We start from the raw sequence: 19,713 nt of genomic DNA, 5'->3' as shown, positions 1-19,713 counted from the left end.
TACCACGATTCTCCGAAGAAAAATTGCGATGGTTTATGGCGTAGTGGGTGTATCGGTTACCGCTAAGACCGTCTATGTAAAGCGTGGAGTGAAACCAAGAGCGTAGACGCACTGACGCAAGACAAAAAGAAGTACCAGCAACACAGGACTGCAGGGAGATGCTGTCCCATTTGCACGCTATGGCATTCCACATGAGCTCTGCACTGATGGCGGTCCCCAGTTTACAGCCAAGGAATTTAAAAACTTTGCAGTGATGTTTGACTTTGAGCACATCATCTCTAGCCCCTATTATCCGAAATCTAATGGACTCGCGGAAAAAGGGGTACAACTCATAAAAAGTCTCCTCAAGAAGGCAGGGTCAAAGGAGGAGTTTTGGCTTGGCCTCCTTAACTACCGTGCAGTTCTTCGATTTCAGTTGCAGGTCCCGATAGAACTGCTCGAAAGGCTCACCTTCGGTCTGCGTGCGGCTCCGGAACACGTGGCGCTCGAACGTTTCGTTGCTCTGACGTAAGCAGTAAGCCTCGAATGCTTGGACTAACTTGTCGTAGCCCTGCTTTTCTTCTCCAGTGAGGTCGAAAGTGTTATAAACATCGATCGCCTCTTGGCCCGCCAGGTGAAGCAAGATGGCGGCTTTCTGGGCGGGGCTGCGTTGCTTTCCCGGTTCCGAGGATTCTGTGGCGGTGAAGTACAGCTCGACTCGCTGCTTGAACCGAATCCAGTTCTCCGCCACATTATCCCCGAAACGTAACGGCTAGCAACTCAGCACCACAGCAGCTTCATCCTACTGGACTTAGTAACGCAGGGGAGGGGAGTCAGTCAGGACTGCAGGGAGCAACCGATGCAAAACGGGCATTCATGAGCATTGACCTTCCCTTAGTGACCGCAAGATCAACAGCAGCAGCAAGGGAACTATGTGCGCCCCCCAGACAACTAGAAGCACCTACAGAATCATCGCCCATAGTGGGACCAAGGGCTGCCGAAGAATGCCTTCCTCCCGCACCTCCTAGACAAGCAGGAGTGTCGGGGGAAGATGACCCTAGAGCGTCGTCCAGCCAACAAACCACCGAGAAGCCAGCTGTGCAGGCCCCGAGAGGTTCAGCAGAGACTGCTATAGAACACCGTTATAATACATCCCCGCGGCGGTCATCAAGAATCAGAAGACCTCCCCACCGATTGGGTTACCAGAATTAACAAGTCTGCTCTTGCACCTTATGAAGGACATACTGTGTAATCAGCTCGTAATTTTAAAGAAAAGAGGATGTATCGGTTACCGCTAAGACCGTCTATGTACGCCACCCAGTCTGGCAACGCGCTCGAGCACTTTCGGTGCGCAAGCAATAAACATCAGTTCTTCCATGGCCACCTGTACGTGTCGGTCTCGTTGCATACAGTGGGTACCTTGCATGTGTACTTGTTTTAGTTGCCCCAAGAGACTCTACAATGGGCTGTACAAAGTTCGTTCTTCCAGCTTTCGCTGTGACTGTGCTGCGTGTTGCGCGCAGGTGTGGCGGTCTTTTTATCATAACAGCGGTCTCGCACATCAGAGAGTACACTCAATGACGTGCTGCTTCTGAGATCGTACTCCCTCCCTTGACACAAAGCATTGTCCCCCCCCCCCCCCCCAAAAAAAAAAATTGTGATTGACTTTTGAGAAAATAAATGCTATAACTTTGAAGGGCATACTGGTTTGTGCTAGTTGGTAGGAATTCGAGCCACTTACGCTTCTTTGAAGAACGTGTTTTACCCTTGTGCCACTTTCTTAAGAGGAGGGCAAGTAACGACATCACAAATCGAATGTTTTCATGATTACCTTAACTTCAAAATTTTGCATACAAAAAACAACCGTTCTGAACTGTTACGGAACATTTTTTTTTTTCGTTCCGAAACAGAAACGGAACGGAACTTTTTGCAGTCGAACGAAATGAAAACCGGAACGAAATAAATTTCGCTCCAACACACTGCTCTCAGCCCCCTCCACGATGTCTTGCTGAATGTCGGAGCCCGAGCTGCGCATTTTTTAGTGAACCATAGGCACTTTGACCATTCCTATCTATCCATCTATGTAACTACTTACGTCTTGGCGCTCTCGTGGTCGTCTTCTTAAAATAATATCTCGCTTATCCGCAGAAAGGCGAAGATTGTCATAATAGATGCTTCCCTGTTTCACAAAAATTATGATTTATGGTGTGGTGGACACCTTACATGTGTACTACTTTAGATGCCCCAAGAGTGTTTAGAACGGGCTCTAGAAGGGCCGCCGTTCGTGCTTTCACTGTGAGTGTGCTACGCGTGGCGTGTAGGCCTGGTGTTTCTTTAAAATCTAGCGCACTTTAATTAAAGGGCGTAAAAAAAAACTTGACAGGGTAGATATGTTTCGATTCATGAAGGAAATTGTTTGTAAACACACGTGCAACTTTTGTTTTGAATGTTTCTTCCCTAGAGTTGTTATTTGTTCAAACAGGTAATCAATCAATCTTTCGTGTTTAGCTAGTACAGTATATTGAAATAAACTCCTTGACTTGCTCGACATGAATGTGGACAGTACTGCCCCAATTCGGCACATAAAACACCTGCGTAATTCCTATATCTTCGGCTCAGCTAAGCGAAGCACCGTATATAATTGACAATGATTTTATGTCTGAGTCCTTTTCACTCTAACAGCTGGAACTCGTATTTTGAAATTAATCCGGTGCTGTCGACGCAGAGCGAATGAAGACGATGAAATCTGTGTAATTCGATGCCGCTTTTCAGTTCAGCAGCTGAGTCACTGCGACAGCGACACATGTGATGCGGTATTTAAATATATAAAAGATTCAAAAAGACTGCCATGTTAATAGTTCAAGTACATACTTACTTTTTGTTCATTTATTTATTTGATTTATCTGTAACCTTTTATTTTTTTTTATTTAACTCATTCTCTCCCTCGTTTTTTCTTTTCACTTTAGTATTCAGCGCAAACCGCAAACACAACTAATACTTTCGCTTGCCTTCAAATAATCTTTTTAGAATTATCTCTTTTTTTTCTTTACAAATCCAACTGCCGCATGAATCATGGCCGATCCTCCGTGGTGGGTTCAGCCATTCCTCTAGGAACCAACCAACCAATCAGCTATTCAGACGAATACAGAGGGAAGCATCAGAGGCATCAGCAACAGGAGTTGAGGATGAGGAACTGCACTCGTCGAATACATAATGCAGCATTAAAATTTGCCACCTCATATTCTTAACTTCGAGCTCTCAAATATTCATGGAGCCAGATAAACGATCTCATTTGCTTATTTCTTTTCATTAGACAGCCTGGGTGGAGCTGCCTGATGACGAGACAACGTAAATCCATCAAACGACAAGGTCTTCCAGGCAATTATATCTCGGGCAAGGAGTACTGCCGAAGATGCTACCCAACGTTACTCGATATGGAGTACAACCAGGTAAACATACTTGTTCTTTATTAAGAAAAGATTACTGAAATTATGAATAATGGCATTTTGACACTAATATAAAGCCTGACTAAAAACACAAAAATGTTTTTTCAGCAATATGGGATTGTAGACTGCAAAGTACGCTGCGAAGATTCTAGGAATTACTACCTAGTTGGCGTGCCCGACGGTACTCCGTGTGATAAGAAACGAAGAGGAAAGAAGGTACGCAGCTTTTATTAACTATAGTTCTATAGAAAGAAAAGAATCAGTGTTTTTGAGTTTGTTGCTTTGTTATATAGGGAGTACGCACTAAAACTTAGCCGCAATGGGGCGCTGCGGTGCCCCGAGCCGGGGGCCATTTTTTAGGTTGTGACGCAGCACCAGACGCATGCTTCAAACTGTGTTTGCTGTGCTCATGTGTTATGTGTTGTGTGGGGTTTCCTGGCCTTCCGTGTCCCCGTGTGCTGCGTTTACAATACTACGGTAATGGAACTGTCTGCTACTGCGTGTTGCATGGACTTGTAAAAGTGCCCAGGCCTCCGCGTGTTGTTTCACGTCGAGCTACGATGGTTAACTGCGTGGTTTATGGTTGCTCAAACCGCACAAGAAAAAAAAAGCCCAACGACGACAACTTTCAAAGGGTAGGCTTCTATGTCGTGCCGAAAGTGAAACTGTGACGGTGTGAGAATTCAACGGAGCTGTCGTCAAGGCTGCGCAGAGTTCGTCGCGAAGACCTGAAGCAATGGGTGGCTCATCATCCTTTCATCACAGGTGAGCGCGGTAGTAGCATAAAATTACCATTTTGGAGTTATTTTTTATCTGCAGCACTGTAATGTACCTTCCATTTCAGGATGACCAGCTTACTTGATGGATGAGGTAAACCCCGATTGGGCGCCGAGCATCAATCTCAGCTACAAGCCTACAACGCACACTAAAAGAGACGCGAGCGACAGGTGCAGATCATTTTTTTAGATGGGAAGCACCTTATGACGGAGTTCAATCCGGTGGTGTGCGGCGTGACCACCCTTACTACGCATGCGCAAAACCTCTCCACGCACCTCCTCTCCACTGCCCCTATCCACTTAACGCCTGCCGAGATCGCGGAGCAGCGGAAGGTTCGACGCGCAGAAAGCGCAACGTAAACGTCGGCAAGCGGACCCCGAGCGCCTGGCTAGGGAAGCCCAGCGCATACGGCAACGTCGGCGGGAAACGGCTACGGATGAAACGCGGGCGCAACATGCCGCAACGCAACGGCAGCGTCGGCAAGCAAACCCCGGTGTACGCAACGCCGACGTCGAAGCCAAGCGTCAGCGTCGAGCCAACATGCCGGCTGCGGACAGACGACGCGAGTCCAACGCCCGTGCAGAACGTCTCGCTAGACAACTTCAACGCCCGGGCTTCGACGGTGCCGACGCCCGGTTCCATCACGAATTCCTCGACCGGAGCTTCGGGCACAGCGGCAACGTGTGCGAGCGACTTTGGTTCGATAACAACCTGACCGAGGTCGGTAGCATGCGCAACGAACGCCAACGGAACGCGATCGTGCAAGTGCTCCGGCTTCGCATCGCCTCATGGTCCCCTTTAGCGGGAGATGGTGTAACTTTTTCACACCGTTAGGCAAGTGATCGTGAACTAACTTAATCCAGGTTCAAGCGACTGAAGCAACGGAGGCGCGCTAGTGCACCTAACATGCTGCTGTTAAATCAACGAGAGGAGAGTGACAGCACAAACGCGGCGCCCGTCACAGCACGAACGACGACAGAAGAGATTTCTGGCAGTACGAAGGCATTACTTTACGCTCATTTCTTCTTGCTGTCATTTCGCTTGGTTTTCGCCCTGGACTAACTTTAAGCTTTGCATTATTAAATCCCCTGTAGTGCGTTTGTACAGATAAACACACACGAACGAGCACACATTACTCCAGTGCGTAATATAAATGAAGGGGATGGGGATCGTCTTGAGTACAACCTGCAGTGTGTGTTGTTGCTTGCTCACAAATTACGGCGTCCATTTTTTGTACAGGTGACGAAGAATTCTCCTCTCCAGAAACACCGGCTGCGCAACAACTTCCACGTCATGGAAGTAAGCTTAGCAAAAACTTACTTTCCTATTTAGGCAAGTAGGGAGCTGTGGAGCATTGGATTTAACTATTGGTGCTTCAGCCTTATACATTAAAGACAGGGGTGGTGCCAGCAGGGGGCGCGGGGGGGGGGGGTGCACACTCAGCGCATAAGTTCCCACCTTCCCTGCCCCCCGGGAGGAGCTCACTTGCGGGTGCCCCCACCCCCAGTAACAAAATCCTGGTGCCTTCCCTGACTCAAGCCTGCTTCAACTTTTGTCTGTGAATTCTCCAAGCCGATCGGATGCTGCATTCGAAACTGGTGGCAGTGAAGGTGCATGCAAATGCAACATAAAATGATTTGCACATGAAGAATGCATTTAGTCGGGTCATTCGCACCTGTGCATGCAAGAAAACTGTCGTTGCATGAGTTCCACCGAAGGCTTCTCTTCCCAACTGGACTGTTTCCCTTGTACGTGTTTTCATCGTGCAGCTACTGAAGAACCTTCATGCCTGCCAAGTCCGGTTCTCCAAAACAGAGTAGGAACAGTTCAGTGCCACTTGCAACTGGATCTACAAAATAATCAAGCGTCTGCGTGTGAGCAACACAGTTTTCTCTCTGGCGCTAGCAAACTTCATTTCCCTGAATGCATTTTTAATTTTGGGCACAAGCGCTGTGAACACGCGTAAAGACATTATAGGGCTTGTTTGAGATATATTCCCATAATGTGGACGTATTTTAAGATACAAAACGAAAATTTCATTGTTGATATCGATGAAAAATTCATGAACACGGGGTGTCGTTGGAGCCGACGTTTCGACTAGGAGGCTTGTCTGTAGAAAAGTGCGGTTGTCGAAACGCGGGCTTCAACGACACGAAGTGTTCACGAATTTTTTGCCTGTTCAAGCTTCCATCTTCCCCTGAATTTTACCATTGTTGTTATGGGTGTGACAGTGTGGGGTATAGTGCAACCATCAAGGGTGTGAAAAATAATGGTTGCACTCTTTCCAGCAGTGGTGGGAAAAAACAGTTCGGTCTGTCAAGCACATTCAAGCTTCCATTCGATTTGCCATATAGGGGTGTGCGAATATTCGAGTTTCGAATGCGAATCAAATAATACCTAATCAAATCATTCCATTCGACTTTCAAATAGCTAGAATTCGATGTTTCGAATAATTTGAGAGGACGAATATCAAAAGCGCGACAAAGACCATTGGTGCAACTTGGTTAGGGTGTGTTGGCTAAAAGTAACGCAAACGTCGTTACAATAGGCATTTCGTTGAAACTTTCACTGATATCGTGGTTGCAAAGCGAGCGCATGTATATCCTCGTGAGACCCGAGTTACGAATTTTTTCATCTTTATCAAGAAAACGCATTATTTTGGGCAAATGAGCCCACCTTATCACGGTGAAAAAATTTCTTTGATGTACGGCGCTTGGTACGCTCACAAAAGCATGTGCAATTGTTGCACACTGGGACTGAATTGATGAAAAAAAACACTATATTCAGTGCAGGTACATAGCCAGTATTTTTTTTCTGGGGAGACCCAAGGCCTAATTGTTCGAAAGAAGGTGTTTCCATGGCAACAAGAAAACAAAGTTGCCCGGGAATAGGACGAATTTCGAGGGGGGGGGGCGCCCCCCCCCCTTAAATACGTTTTTGAATTACGAATTACAAGGCACGAACAAGAAAATGTTTACCAGCGGCACACAAAGGGTACCGGCTCTTCACGAAGCTGTTTCAAGCAGTTTCATACTATTTATGAAACTGTTTATAACAGTTTAGTGAAGCAGTGATACAAAGAAAAACGTCACAGTGCGTGCAACGGAAATTCGTGCGTTGGGCACACCCGGGGTTACGCCACCTAGATGCTGACTTCTGTGACGAAAGCTCGGGCATGTGCCCTGCTCTCGCTGTACGAAAATGGACAGGAGGCAATGGTGTTGTCTTGTTCACAGGGCGCTTAACGGGCGGCTCGTCGTCGTCGTCGTCTACTTTGGACTCTGCTCTCAGTAAGTGATGAGCCACTAGCCCAAATTAGAAAGGCTGCTCAGATAATAGAAGTATCCTTTTAGAAGAAAATTTGCCTCAGTATAACATTTACGCACGCTGTAGTGCCGATACGGTGAAAAGAACAGAAGATAACTTGCTTTGTAGCTATGTCAACAGCCAATCTGGATGCAAGCGAGCTCGCCGAACGCGCGCGCTCACGCCCGCGCCAACCGCACTGAGTCCCGGTGTGCAATACAATGTACACAAAACAATTCACCGACGTCATAGACACATTGCGTGCTTGTCTCCAGAGCAACCGTGCGCAAAATGATCCGTGAACATTCCTGAATCATTCTATTACAATACCAAGAACATTTAGCAAAGCTGTAAATAAATAGGGGCAACTTACTTGGCCGTGTCGAGCAAAGCATGTTCAACGGAATGAACGCGATTTTCGAACATGCCCGCCACGCTCGTCGCTCTGTCGATTTCTCTCATTCTTGGCCAGATGGCAGCACATGGTTTTGCAATGCATTGTACAAGAGGACTTCGCGAATGCAGCTGTTGCAGCTCGGCGCTGACGCTAAGAATGAGTGTGCAATATATCGTATGCTGGGACTCACGAGGATATTTTAATAAACATTATGTCATTTCCGCGCGTAAAAAGCAAAACAAAAACACATGACAAAACTTGAAGCCCTTCACAACTTCGTTTCCGGATCGAAGTCACGGGCTTCTTGCGTAGTTCGGTCCCTTATTCCTCAAGCGCCGTAAAACGTCCCGACTTTGGCCCACTAAACGCTCAATGACTTGGTTCACATGTGAAAATTCACGCTTTATAGTCGCCACTGCCGCACCGCACCACTTGTTCAGAAACTCCTCCTCCTCCTATGGTTCCGGCGCGCAGTTAAAACACCGCTGTGAACAGGCGGCCGAAGATTATTGGGCCCGAAGGGCTCATGACGATGAAGCACAAAATGATCGTTGTCAGATGAACTGTATTTCGCGACGATCGCGAAAGAAACTAGACAGAGGGTATGTTTGGCCATGTTGCTAATCCATTTTACTATTTTTGCGCACTGCTAAACAAGACAAAAGACTGCGTCCTCCTAACCTCGGTCTTGTGTAACAGTGCGCAAAAATAGTAAAATTGAAAAAAAAATCTAGCCACTATACACTCCTCTGTTAGCCGTTAGGAGTGCCGCTGCTGACTAGAATGGTGGCTGTTCTATCAACACGCCTGCGCACCCATACAAGCTGAAAACAAGCCCCCCCCCCCCCCCAAACAAGCACATAAATAAAACTATCACCATCTATCTTATTTCAACGTTGCGTGTAAATAAGATAGTTGTGTGTCCTGCTACCGTTTTCAACTGCAGGAACCACAGTAACATCACGGCGAGAGAGCCTGAAGCCAGGTCATTTGGAACAGCTTGTGTTTCTGCAAGACAATTTGTAGTCTTTCGGTGCCGCATTATGTGCTCGAGGACATGAGCAAATTTCATTTCGTTGTTCTTGCTTTGAATTTTCAATAAAATATTTTGTATTCGTTTCGGTTTTTGATATCTTTGGCCACTTTTTGGTACTATGCCATGCGAGATGAAATTTCACCATTCGCACACCCCTATACATAAGTGGTCGCATGTGAACATGCTGCAACAAGCAACAATGCCGTACATGAAGTGTTCACTCATGTGCTTTCTCTTTCATTCAGCTATCACTTGTTCAATTTATTATGCAGGTATGACAGACAAAGAAACCCTTCTGTGATGCCCTTCTATCAGCCCACATCTCTTCATTGGAGGAAGAAAACCACCGCCTAAATCAGGATATGGCTTGTGCGCACAGCCACCTGGAAATGGTGGTCCGACACAGGGATGTGCTCCGTATCAATCCAGACATTGTTCTGTTTTACACAGGGCTGCCAAATGATGCAATTTTAGAGGCTGTTCACCGTCTGGTTGAGCCTCATGAAGACACATTTCGAAACCGCCAGGACAAATTTCAGGACATTGTTGTTTTCCTAATGAGGGTACGACTTTACCTCCATTTACAGGATCCTGCACACATGCATTATTGCGATAGCAATTATGTGGACAGTCTCGGCTGGTTTTTGCCGTCGTCGTCGCCGGCTTCATGCACCGCATATGTATAAGTATGTGGGTATATATAAGAGTTCCAAACAAAAATAGGCACGAATGTACCTAAAAGGCACGAATGTACCTAAAAGAGGCACGAATGTACCTACGCTGGCTACCGCTGTCTAAAAGCACTCGAACGAGAAGTCGTCGGTTAACGCACTCTGCCCATATGCGGCCTGTCTGTAACAATACAGCCGTGGATTCGATGTGACTGCTTTGGACGGTTGTCACGGTTCGAAGAGTTGGCGAAGAGGGTCTTCCCAACGCAACGGAATCAGCATTAGGCGGTAGGCCCTCGAGTGGTCTCGACAGCTCGCACATAACTGTCAGGTGGCGGCGATGGCAGGTACCATAGTCCGGCGTGGGACCTTTTGCAGAGCCTTGCGATGTGGTTGCGTGTACCGCAGCGGGAACAACAGTTATTATTCCGCAGCCTCACTCGCTTGTCGTCCGCTGACAGAATGGCATTGCAGGAAATTATGGTATGCCCGCTGCTGTTGCAAAGTGTGCGCACTTGGTTGACCAACACGGTTGAACTTGTAAGAGCTGCAGCCGATGGAATGTGTTCCGCGCCGCCGATGCTCTCTGTCGTCATGCTCATATTTTCGCTTTCCTATGCACGGCGACGAAGCTGTAGGCGACCTTCCTCCCTCACTTCCACTTGGATGCGAAGAAAGGTTAAATGGTCCTTCGCTCGACGTATTCTGTCTTCGGGAGTCTCAGTCCCACTAGTTGCGCGGTCATCTACTTTTGTCTTTTGTCGATACATAATAGCCAGGTCGTGTGGCAAGCAGCGCATCATGACGCGATTCAACACCCCGATGTATTGATCCGGCGGTACTCCAAGGCCTTCTAATGCGCTCACTCGGAACTGAACGTTGTCGTGGAGTAGACCGTTATATAATCTTCTATAGACCGTTATAACGAAGTTTCATCAAGCAGGCAGGTGCACGCAACATTGGCCCTTGAAACCACCTGCTGTGCACATGCCTGCTATTGATGAAACTTCGCTATAACAGTCTATAGAAGATTCGTGAGGCCAGAATGCCGAGTTTCTTTGGTAGCGTCTGCCCAGGAGGCTTTCAGAGCGAATGGGGAAGTGAAAGCTGGACAACGCGAACAGACGCATCGCAGCAAATGTTCTACCAAATGCAGCAACGTCAGTGACCACTTGAACCTCTAACTACTTAACACGATGTAAGCCAGCTAGTTGAGGAAGTTTCTAATTGCTGAGGGAGAGAGACAGAAACAACTTTATTGACGGGCATAGCGAGTGCTGAGGGACAATGCTCGTCTTTCGATTCAGCGTGTTCATTTGGCGCCGGCGGGAATGTGTTGGAAATAGAAGAAAACGACTGCCGCAGGCAGAATTTCACCAGAGGCCGCGGCTATCCTCAAAGCGAACGCGAATTATATCACCTCTGAAGAGACGGAGGAACGACACATTATATGGTTCCCGGCTCATACGTCCCCCCACACCCCCGTACCCAACCTCAATGGAGAGGTCCATCGCGTAGCGCGAGGTCTCACGTTCCGCGCTCGTGTAGAAAGGTCCTCTCCAGGGGATGCAAATCCAGAGGAGGGCTGGACAGAGAGAGACAGAATGACTAGATACTGTGACATTACAAAATTTTATCAAAAATCCAGGTGTATTTATCCACCCCCAAGCCCCAAACTCGACAGGGCCCAATCGGTAGATTGGAGGCAATTACAAACCCAGACCTTCCCCAACCCCGTTCACCTCAGGAGGATATACCCAGACGTCTATTCAGACGATAACTGCAAATTATGCGGCTGGACTCACGCATCTCTTAGGCACATTCTCTGGGAATGCGCGGTTATAGGCGAAGAACATGCAGTCTCCCCAGATGAAGCTGCAGCGCGGTGGACGGCCGCGCTGCGCAACTCAAACCTGCAAGATCAACTGTGGGCCATCCAGCAAGCCCGTGAGGCGGCGAGGAGACAGGGTCTCCGGTCCTCCTCGGGGGCGGCCTAGGCCCAGGCCACGAATTTGCCGGAGTTCTGAATAAAGTTGTTACCACCACCACCATCTGGGGCATACGTATCATCATCATGGGATTAGGGTGTTCCATTAAAATGAAGACGGAGCAGCCATGGCGTCGGTCTCATTTCTTCAAACTCGCCGCCGCCGTCATGCACCGTATATGTATATATATATATATAAACCACAAATAAAAATAATTCAGAAAAACTTTTCGACGCGCGGAATCGAACGGGCAACTTCTCGCTTCTCAGCGGGCGGCGTTAGACGGTTAGGCCATGAACAATGGAAAGAAGGGTTGGCCGGCGGGGCGGAGTGGGGGGTACGAAGATCACTTCGCTCGCTGCAGCGGCCGCGTTTGCCAAAGGAGCGCGCTGTTCGAACAAAAATAAGTAACAAAGTGACAATTAGTTCGCGCTCGTCCTGTGTGCACCTGTTCGTTCGTTTCGTGCGTCCTGCTTTATGTTTGAGCAGTGCGCTGCAAGTGTCGAGCTGTGACGCATTAGTTCGCGCTCGTCCTGTGTGCGTTCTTTTTGTGCGTCCTTTGAGCTCAGCGACACGCTGGCAATCTCGAGCTGCTTTCCGTTCTTCGCGTTGCATTCCAATTTATTGTTATCGTATTCATTGCTTCGCCGTTGCGGCGAAACTGTGACTTTTTCTTTTATTGCTTTCCTGACGACAAATCCATCTGCCAGGAATGCTACCGCACGTGCGAAAGTGAACGTACTGTGCTACATGGACCTCAATAGCCTGTTTCGAGCTGTCTCCGCTATGTGACGTATTGGCTCAATTTATTCGCGAATAGTATATCAAGGAAAAAGAAGGGGGAAGTGAAGGTGAGGAGGAGGTCAGAAAGTAAAGCATAGCATAGAAAGAATGAAAACGTGAGAAACAGAGAGAATGAAATGCAGACAAAGAAAGATATAGAATCAAAGAAAGCGACAGAAAGGAAAAGAAACAGTGAGAAAAGGAAGTGGAAGAAATAGGAACAAAGAAGAAGAAAGCTAGAAAGAGCAAGAAAGAGAGCGAAATAGATATAGAGAGAAATAGATAAATAAATAGAAACAAACAGAGAATAAAGACAGAAAAAAATTCAGAGGAGATCATACTCATTCTGGAAGTTGATGTCATGCGAAGCAATAGGCGATTAGTGACCTGTACAGAATGTTATTTTATCGCTTTGATTCAAGCGTTGTGCGCTGGACCGACTTCTTTGCGGATTTTGAGTAGTGTGTATAACGTGAGCAGCCCCATGGCCACGGATTTTATCGCGGCAGTAGAGAGGGGGGAAGGCAGCACTTGCTGAAGGCCTTGACTATTTGCTTCCCCCCACCCCCCTCTGGCTACGAGGTTGTTCGTGGGCTTACCATTCACGCCGACTACACGGACAGCCAAAGGGCATTCTATGGTCCGACGTGACGTCAGTAATCACCCTAGCGCACAGATGTCACTTTTATTGAAATGAAATACACGCTACGGTGCAATGATCTGCACATCATAAAAAACTATTTTGGCCGCTTTCCACCGGGACAACGACAGCAGTCGGGCCATGAAAATTTGTATTGTGTGTAAATTTGTATGCATTGGGCAATATCACAGTATACCACTAACAGATGAGGTTGGGCTAGGTTCTTGGCCTGACGTCAGCAGCACAAGTGTGGTTATAGAAGCAGTCGTAGCTTTCTTACAAGCCACTGGACTGGATGCACGTCTTTAAATTTGCCCCAGCGTAACGGAACTATATTCTCATCTCCCTACCTTACCATCGTCATTCATCACTCTTTCCTTCCTCTGTCCACCCTCCCCCGCGTAGAGTAGCAGGCCAGACCAACCTATAGCTCAGGCCAACCTCTCTGCCTTTCTATAAATAAATTCTCTCTCTCTATCTGTGTATTTTATGTAGTGCATTATCCATAACAACATTATATTTCTCATTTTTCATATTTTTCTTGTCTAATTGTTTTCCCAGGGTGATTGTTATATCAGTATCTTAAGTACAAGCTGTTTTGTGTGGTGAAAGCTTTATTTGAGCTATTTTCGTTATTGATTCGTTTTGTCCAAATGCCGCGAGAGCCTTAAATCAAGATTGATTGATGTATTATTGTGATGTGATGTAATACTATGTACTATTGTAAATATTATAGCTGTACGAACTATGTACAAGGATGTTGGGTCCTCTGTGAAGCGATATGCCCTTTTTTTCCCAACGTCCTTTTGTTTCCCGTACAAGGAAACGATAAAACGATTCTGAAATTGAAAATCGAATTGAATTGAGCAATGGCTGACCATAGCTTGGCGAGTCATAGGAGTTAATATGTAATGTTTATTACATTTTTGCAAACGCTGATAGTGAGCACTACAGCCACAGTAGACGTCGCCGCGATATGGCGCCATTATAAGGTATTTTCGTAAGCAGTTTCAAGCAATGGCATAGCTTTGTGGATGAATGCTTGACTGTCACGCAGAATGCCTGGTTAGATCGCGGCTCTAATCGCGATTTGCAATTTTTCCAGCCCTCCGATATTTCCCTCGCCGACAATGCTGCCGACGCCTGTCCCGCATTTTCTGCGACACAAGTTCCATAACGCGACCGCGTACATATTTTTAAAAGTTCGCGGTCGCCGCTCCTGGGCTGGTACAAACTGTAGATCACCTGTGGCTCATACCAGCATGCCATGGGCCGCAGTATCAGTCACAGTGGCATTCCGTTAGCCATGGAAACCATTTTCTTCATATTTCAGAACAGTCGCGCAAAGAAGCACATGGACGTGGACAGATCAAGACGGGACACACCGACGTCTTGATCTGTCGCCGTTGGTGTGCTTCTTTGCGCGGCTGTTCTGAATTATGCACTACAAACTAGCCCATTAGACTTTTCTTTTGAAAATTTCCTTCAGTCACACGTGACTGAAAGGAAGGGTTTCATGACGTACGCCACAACTATCTCACGCTATTCATGTAATGACCTCAAATTCTGGTATGTGTGAAGTTAAGGAGACGACCACGAGAGCGCTCAGACGTAGGCGGCTAGATAGATAGATACGCAGGTAGAAACGGTCAAAGTGCCTTTGGTTTCTTAAGAAATGTTTCGCATTGAAATGCAGAGAGAAGAGTGAAAAAGAAAGAAAGAGAGGAACAAAGAAACAGGAAAGTGAACAGAAAGAAAGAAGGCCGCCCAGCACCGCACTGCCTTCAGGCTTGGCACGACTAGTTCCAAGCTGCGTTAACTTTTTCCCTCCCGTCGTGGGACAATCATGTAACTTCCGGTAGGCGCTGGGTACACCCACCGCATACACTATGTCATACAGAGCAGCAGCCGGCAGCTAAAGAAAAAATGTTGCAGTTGCTTAGCTCGGCTATGCCAGGATAGCGTAGCGTTAGCAAAGGTTCAGCTTATTGTTCTTAACTTTGCTGATCGTCTAGGATTAGCTTGATTATCATGCTTACTGCTGCTCCAATGCCACACACATGGTATACATATTATGTGGCACATGTATATTTATTTTGCCAGGCAACTACTTTGGGGTCCGATGAGTTAAGCTTCTCCGCTCTTCTGCGCCGTTGAGCAGCATTTGCGCTCTCCTCCACGGCTAAACCACACTGGCAAACGCCAGTCGACTGTACAGCGAAGGCGAATTGCTGCGCGAGCGCTGGCGCCAGGGGCCGTGTTCTCAAAAGGCGACAATCGCAAAAGTATCGCCTTTGGTGCGCGCTGACTGGCTATTGAACAAAACAAGAAAAGTGAGGGCGCCATCTAGTATTTCCGTGGACGTGGCGGTGCTCTACGGCGCTTCTCCAATGCCTGGAATAAACGAACACCCCTTATCACCGTCCGTAGGTGGTGAAGACTAGCATTTCAGTGACGTAGGCGGTAGCTTCTAGTATTCAATCCTCGGTGGATGTACGCAGCATTTTTTGCGCTGAAGCTTTCCGCGAGCATTACCTTGGCGTGTTATCAGTACTCGTTCTTTGCCAGCGAGTGTTTTTTCGTGGTTTGAACGTCCCAGGAATATGAACCGTGCGTTGCTCGCGTGGCTTATCGTGAGCCGCCAACATGCTGAGATGTTGAGACGATATCGCTGCGGCGGCACACTACAGCTGAACTCTCCGAGTATGCCGTCTTAAACTTGCAACGAAAATACATTTCACGGAAAGTTGCATGCTTTGAATATTATACTGTGCATTACACAATCGCACAAAATAACGTTCAAAACACTTTCAACACGTCCTATAATTCAAGTAGCCACAGCCAAGCCTGGCCACTGCGTAGAAGCCAGCATACGCTCGAAAACGCCGCACTCGGGTCGCTCTGCGCTCGTACGGTACACTCACTGCTGTGTTGTGAGGCATTCGTAACACCAACGGCCAGTGCAACAATGACGTCACAAGCAAGTGTTTCTTCAATTATTGAACGCATCAGATTCTACGTCACCAAACGCGATACTATCGCCTTTTGCGATCGTTTGAGAATACGGGCCCAGTACGTCTACCTCGGCTACGACGCCACTCCTCTGGAAAGCGCAGACCAGCAGCAGTGAGTCGCGCGCGGCCGCGGCGGAGTGCGCGGGACGTGCCGGCTCCGATGCGCCAGCTGTGTGACATCACTCATCCTCGCGCATGCGAAGCACGGCTCTTGAGGAGCCACGCGAAACTAGCTTGGCTAGGCCAGTGTAGCTAACGCTACAAAAGTTTGGGGCAGCCTTGCAACTTCGCTCTTCTTAGGTGTAACTTGCCTTTTCTCGTAGCATCAAGTTGGCTTTTCTGTTAGTTTTAACTTGGTTTTCCTCTTATCTTTAACTTGGCTTTTTGTTGTTTGGCTGCGTCGTATGGTCGATCGGCAGCAACTTTCGTGGCTCGCAATTCGGGATGTTCAGCTACTCTCTGCCTTTTACCTTCGGCAGTCCTCTTCAGGAATTCGGGATCTTCTGGACAGTGCTTATAGTCGAATGCAAATTAAGCACACCGGCGAGGCCCCGCCCACACGATCGAAGCCCGGCAGCCGATCGCGTCCGCGGCTAAAGAAATGGTCTAGCTCATGCACTCTACAATGTTCTCCGAAGGCGGGATTACCGGCCGTCCTGCTCATGACGTCAGCCTGTATTGCCCATTGGTGCAGGCATGGTGTGCATCCGCTTCTGAGGAGGAAATGCCGTGGCCTTCTATAGTTGAATCCGACTATGGAGTGCTCACCCTCGGCTTCCAGCTTCTTTCGTCGTCGGTTCTCTCTTTCTTCGGGAGAAAGCACCTGTTGGGCCTTCCCATCTTGTAACGGTAGTTCAGACACTCGCCGAACAACGGCTTAGCGTTCGCTCGTCTTTCCATGACGCCGGCCACGTGTAGCTCGGCGAGAAGGGCGCGAGTTCTCCCCTGTCACCCTCGCCGCTCGCCGACCATATGTGCCTGGCGTGCGCTCTCTGGCTCAGCCAACGTGGAGCTCAGAGTGCACTCTCCTTCTCTTATCCTCGCTATTTCCCAGCTGCGCCGAGATTTGAGCGGTCGCCCGGCACGGATGTAACTCATGCTTAAGCAGTTCAGCTGTTAAAACATGCCAGTTCTTCCAGAACTTCAACAGTTTCCGAGGAGGGGTTCCTGAGTTCCCTCAAGTTTTCGAGTTCTCGAGTTCCCTCAAGCTAGCTGTTCTGGCAACAGCATTTAGTTTATTAAATAGCGGCAGGAGTAGAGCGATACCTCTACTGCTGCCGCTACGAACACAGAAAACTCCTGGTGGCGTGATAATGAAATTCAAGATTAGCCAAGGGTAACGCCGCCGAAAGACCTTCAGAGAAACACTAGTGCGATATGTTCGCAAAACCTAAAAGCGTCTCCAGGTGTGTCTTTCATGCCGCCATCGCCAGGGCTGGTGGCTGCGTTCAAGTTCCCAGGACGTTCTCGCCAAGAGCGTCGATGGCGCCGAACAGTGTGTGTTGTCGTGCAACATATTGGCTCCCTTGTCGCATCTTGTAGTCGAAGCCTGTAGACATCTCGTCATCCTTGCTTGAGCCAAGACACGAGGTAACGTTAAATCGCTGCAGAACAATAGCTCCCGTTTTGTCCCAAACCAAGCAAAAGCGAGGTATCGGTCAATAAACTTGGTTTAACAGCGTTCAACCACGGCATTTCTTTAGAATATCATCATGATATATGATTCTGCAACAAAGATGATCTTCAAAATTTTTTCCTCCTGTGCTACAATTTTGCTGTGGCACAGGAAGAAGCGGATCAGCCAATTAATGCATATTGCGCTTGTTAATATTCGCGTTAACGTCGAGCGTAGTTTCTAACATTCGTTATGCACAAAATCACGCCATGTTCTCTACATAAATAACTTTTCATAAGCCTGTACAGTTTTGCACATCTAACAAAATTGAATTTTTTTTGCAGCGATGTGTTCTAGCAAAATGCGTCAGAATGAAGAAATAACGACGTTTGAGAAAAGTCCCACTTCTGCATTGTCTCCTGAAGTACATTGGCTTACAGTAATTCATGAAGATGATGCGACAGAAAATGACCTAAAGCAGATAGTTTTTTTATTATACTGTAAAATAAACATTTTGTTTGTAAACCATGACTTTAAGTTATTGTACTGTAGCTCTAAGAGGCCCAGAAAATGGCGCTGTTCTGTGTACCGCATGGAGAGCAAGCGAGAAGGAAGCACGAAGATGGGCACAAGAAAGCTAATGAGAGCAGCCCTTTGGGCAAGTTCGTAGTTCATAACTTCAGAACACATGGGCAACGAAAAATCACGGACGACAAAGAAGACACACGCTGGACAAGCTTTCAATTGAATTTATTGTACCACTGGATCTGTTTATACACTGACACATTATACATTACCGCACATGGACGCAATAAGGAGGGCATATGCGTGTACATTGATACAACAAACAGTTACAATCTGCAAGATGCCACCGCCAAGAAGACAAGCTCTTTGTCGCTGAGGGCCAGTGACGGTGAACTAACACACTTATCAGGTAATTTCACGATCGCCTCGGCCTCTGTGACTTCGCGAATTAGCTGCGTTCTGCCACGGAGTACAATCGTACAAAGAATAAAGGAAGGTAGACTGCCACAATCTCGACAATGAATCGCCAAAAAACCACCGGTACCATTTCTTACACTATTGTGGTGTTCATGTAGCCGATCGTTCTGGTATCGCCCGGTTTGCCCAATGTATCGCTTCCCACAAGAAATTGGGAGGCGTTCGGTACACTCAATGAACTTGTTCCGGTGCCGCTTAGTGCACTTTTCTGGTGGGTCCGTCAGCTTGCATAGCTTCCCGATCTTGTTGGGAGCCGAGAACACAAAATTCACGTTTGCCTTCTGGGCTGTCGTCTTCAATTTGTGGGATATCTCATGCATGTTGGATACAACATCTACTTTGGGGCGCTTGCCGGAAACAGCATCAGCTACCGGCTTTTGCAACGCTGGGTCGCACTTCTCTTAAAATTCGTTCCGCCACGGACACCAGCACGTTTTGGGATATCCTACCGAGGACAAACGTTCAGTTTGCTGCTCAAAACTTGAGCCCACCACGTGGCAGCAAGACATTTTGAGGGTATGTTTGAAGGACAAACTGAAGATGGCCCACTTAAAGGGGCCATGACACGGTCGCCCAACGATTTGTGGTTTTCAGCGAAAACTAGAAGTAGACGGTCTACTATACCTATACAGACTTCAAAAGTGGGCCGTAAAAGAAAATTTCAGTGCAAAACAAGCCCTAGAAGTCGTCGGCTGTAAACCCCGCCCACCGCCGGGGACCGCCATTTTGCCATGGCGCGTGTGAAAAAATGTGCAGCACCGAAGGGAGCCGTCGTCTTCTACCAAAGTTTCAGCCGCTGCAAATCGTTCAATTTCAGGGTCGAGCTGAAGAGAGCTAAAATATCTCGATATCACGTGCAGCTGACCACGGAAGAATATCGTTCGCCCCAATGCAGATGGTCGCACAGCTAGCTACTTGTTACGTCACGGATCGCGAGTGCGCCAGTGTTGCCTGACTCTCGGGCCGCTCGTGTGTTTATGAAAATATTCTATTATAATTTAAGAGCTGCACCAAATGAGCTAAAATTTCGTCAGTCTATTTGTGAATGCACAAGGATTA

At 47.6% G+C, this 19,713-nt stretch overlaps 1 protein-coding gene across 1 annotated transcript in view; it reads left to right on the top strand.

Annotated features, from left to right (window-relative positions):
- LOC119394395 (venom metalloproteinase antarease-like TtrivMP_A) overlaps positions 1 to 18,183 on the top strand; it is a gene marked incomplete in the record, with an annotated part of 229,940 nt that extends 211,757 nt beyond the window's left edge. Inside the window, 3 exon segments of the mRNA XM_037661693.1 lie at positions 3,293 to 3,428; positions 3,534 to 3,641; positions 17,997 to 18,183. Of these exon segments, the coding sequence (XP_037517621.1) occupies positions 3,293 to 3,428; positions 3,534 to 3,641; positions 17,997 to 18,035 (283 nt within the window).
- Positions 18,184 to 19,713: the final 1,530 nt, after the last annotated feature.

Source organism: Rhipicephalus sanguineus, chromosome 5 (genome assembly GCF_013339695.2).
Source record: "Rhipicephalus sanguineus isolate Rsan-2018 chromosome 5, BIME_Rsan_1.4, whole genome shotgun sequence".
NCBI classification, from domain to species: domain Eukaryota; kingdom Metazoa; phylum Arthropoda; class Arachnida; order Ixodida; family Ixodidae; genus Rhipicephalus; species Rhipicephalus sanguineus.
Note: the sequence above shows the minus strand (reverse complement) of the source record. Positions and strands in the feature narration are given on the sequence as shown.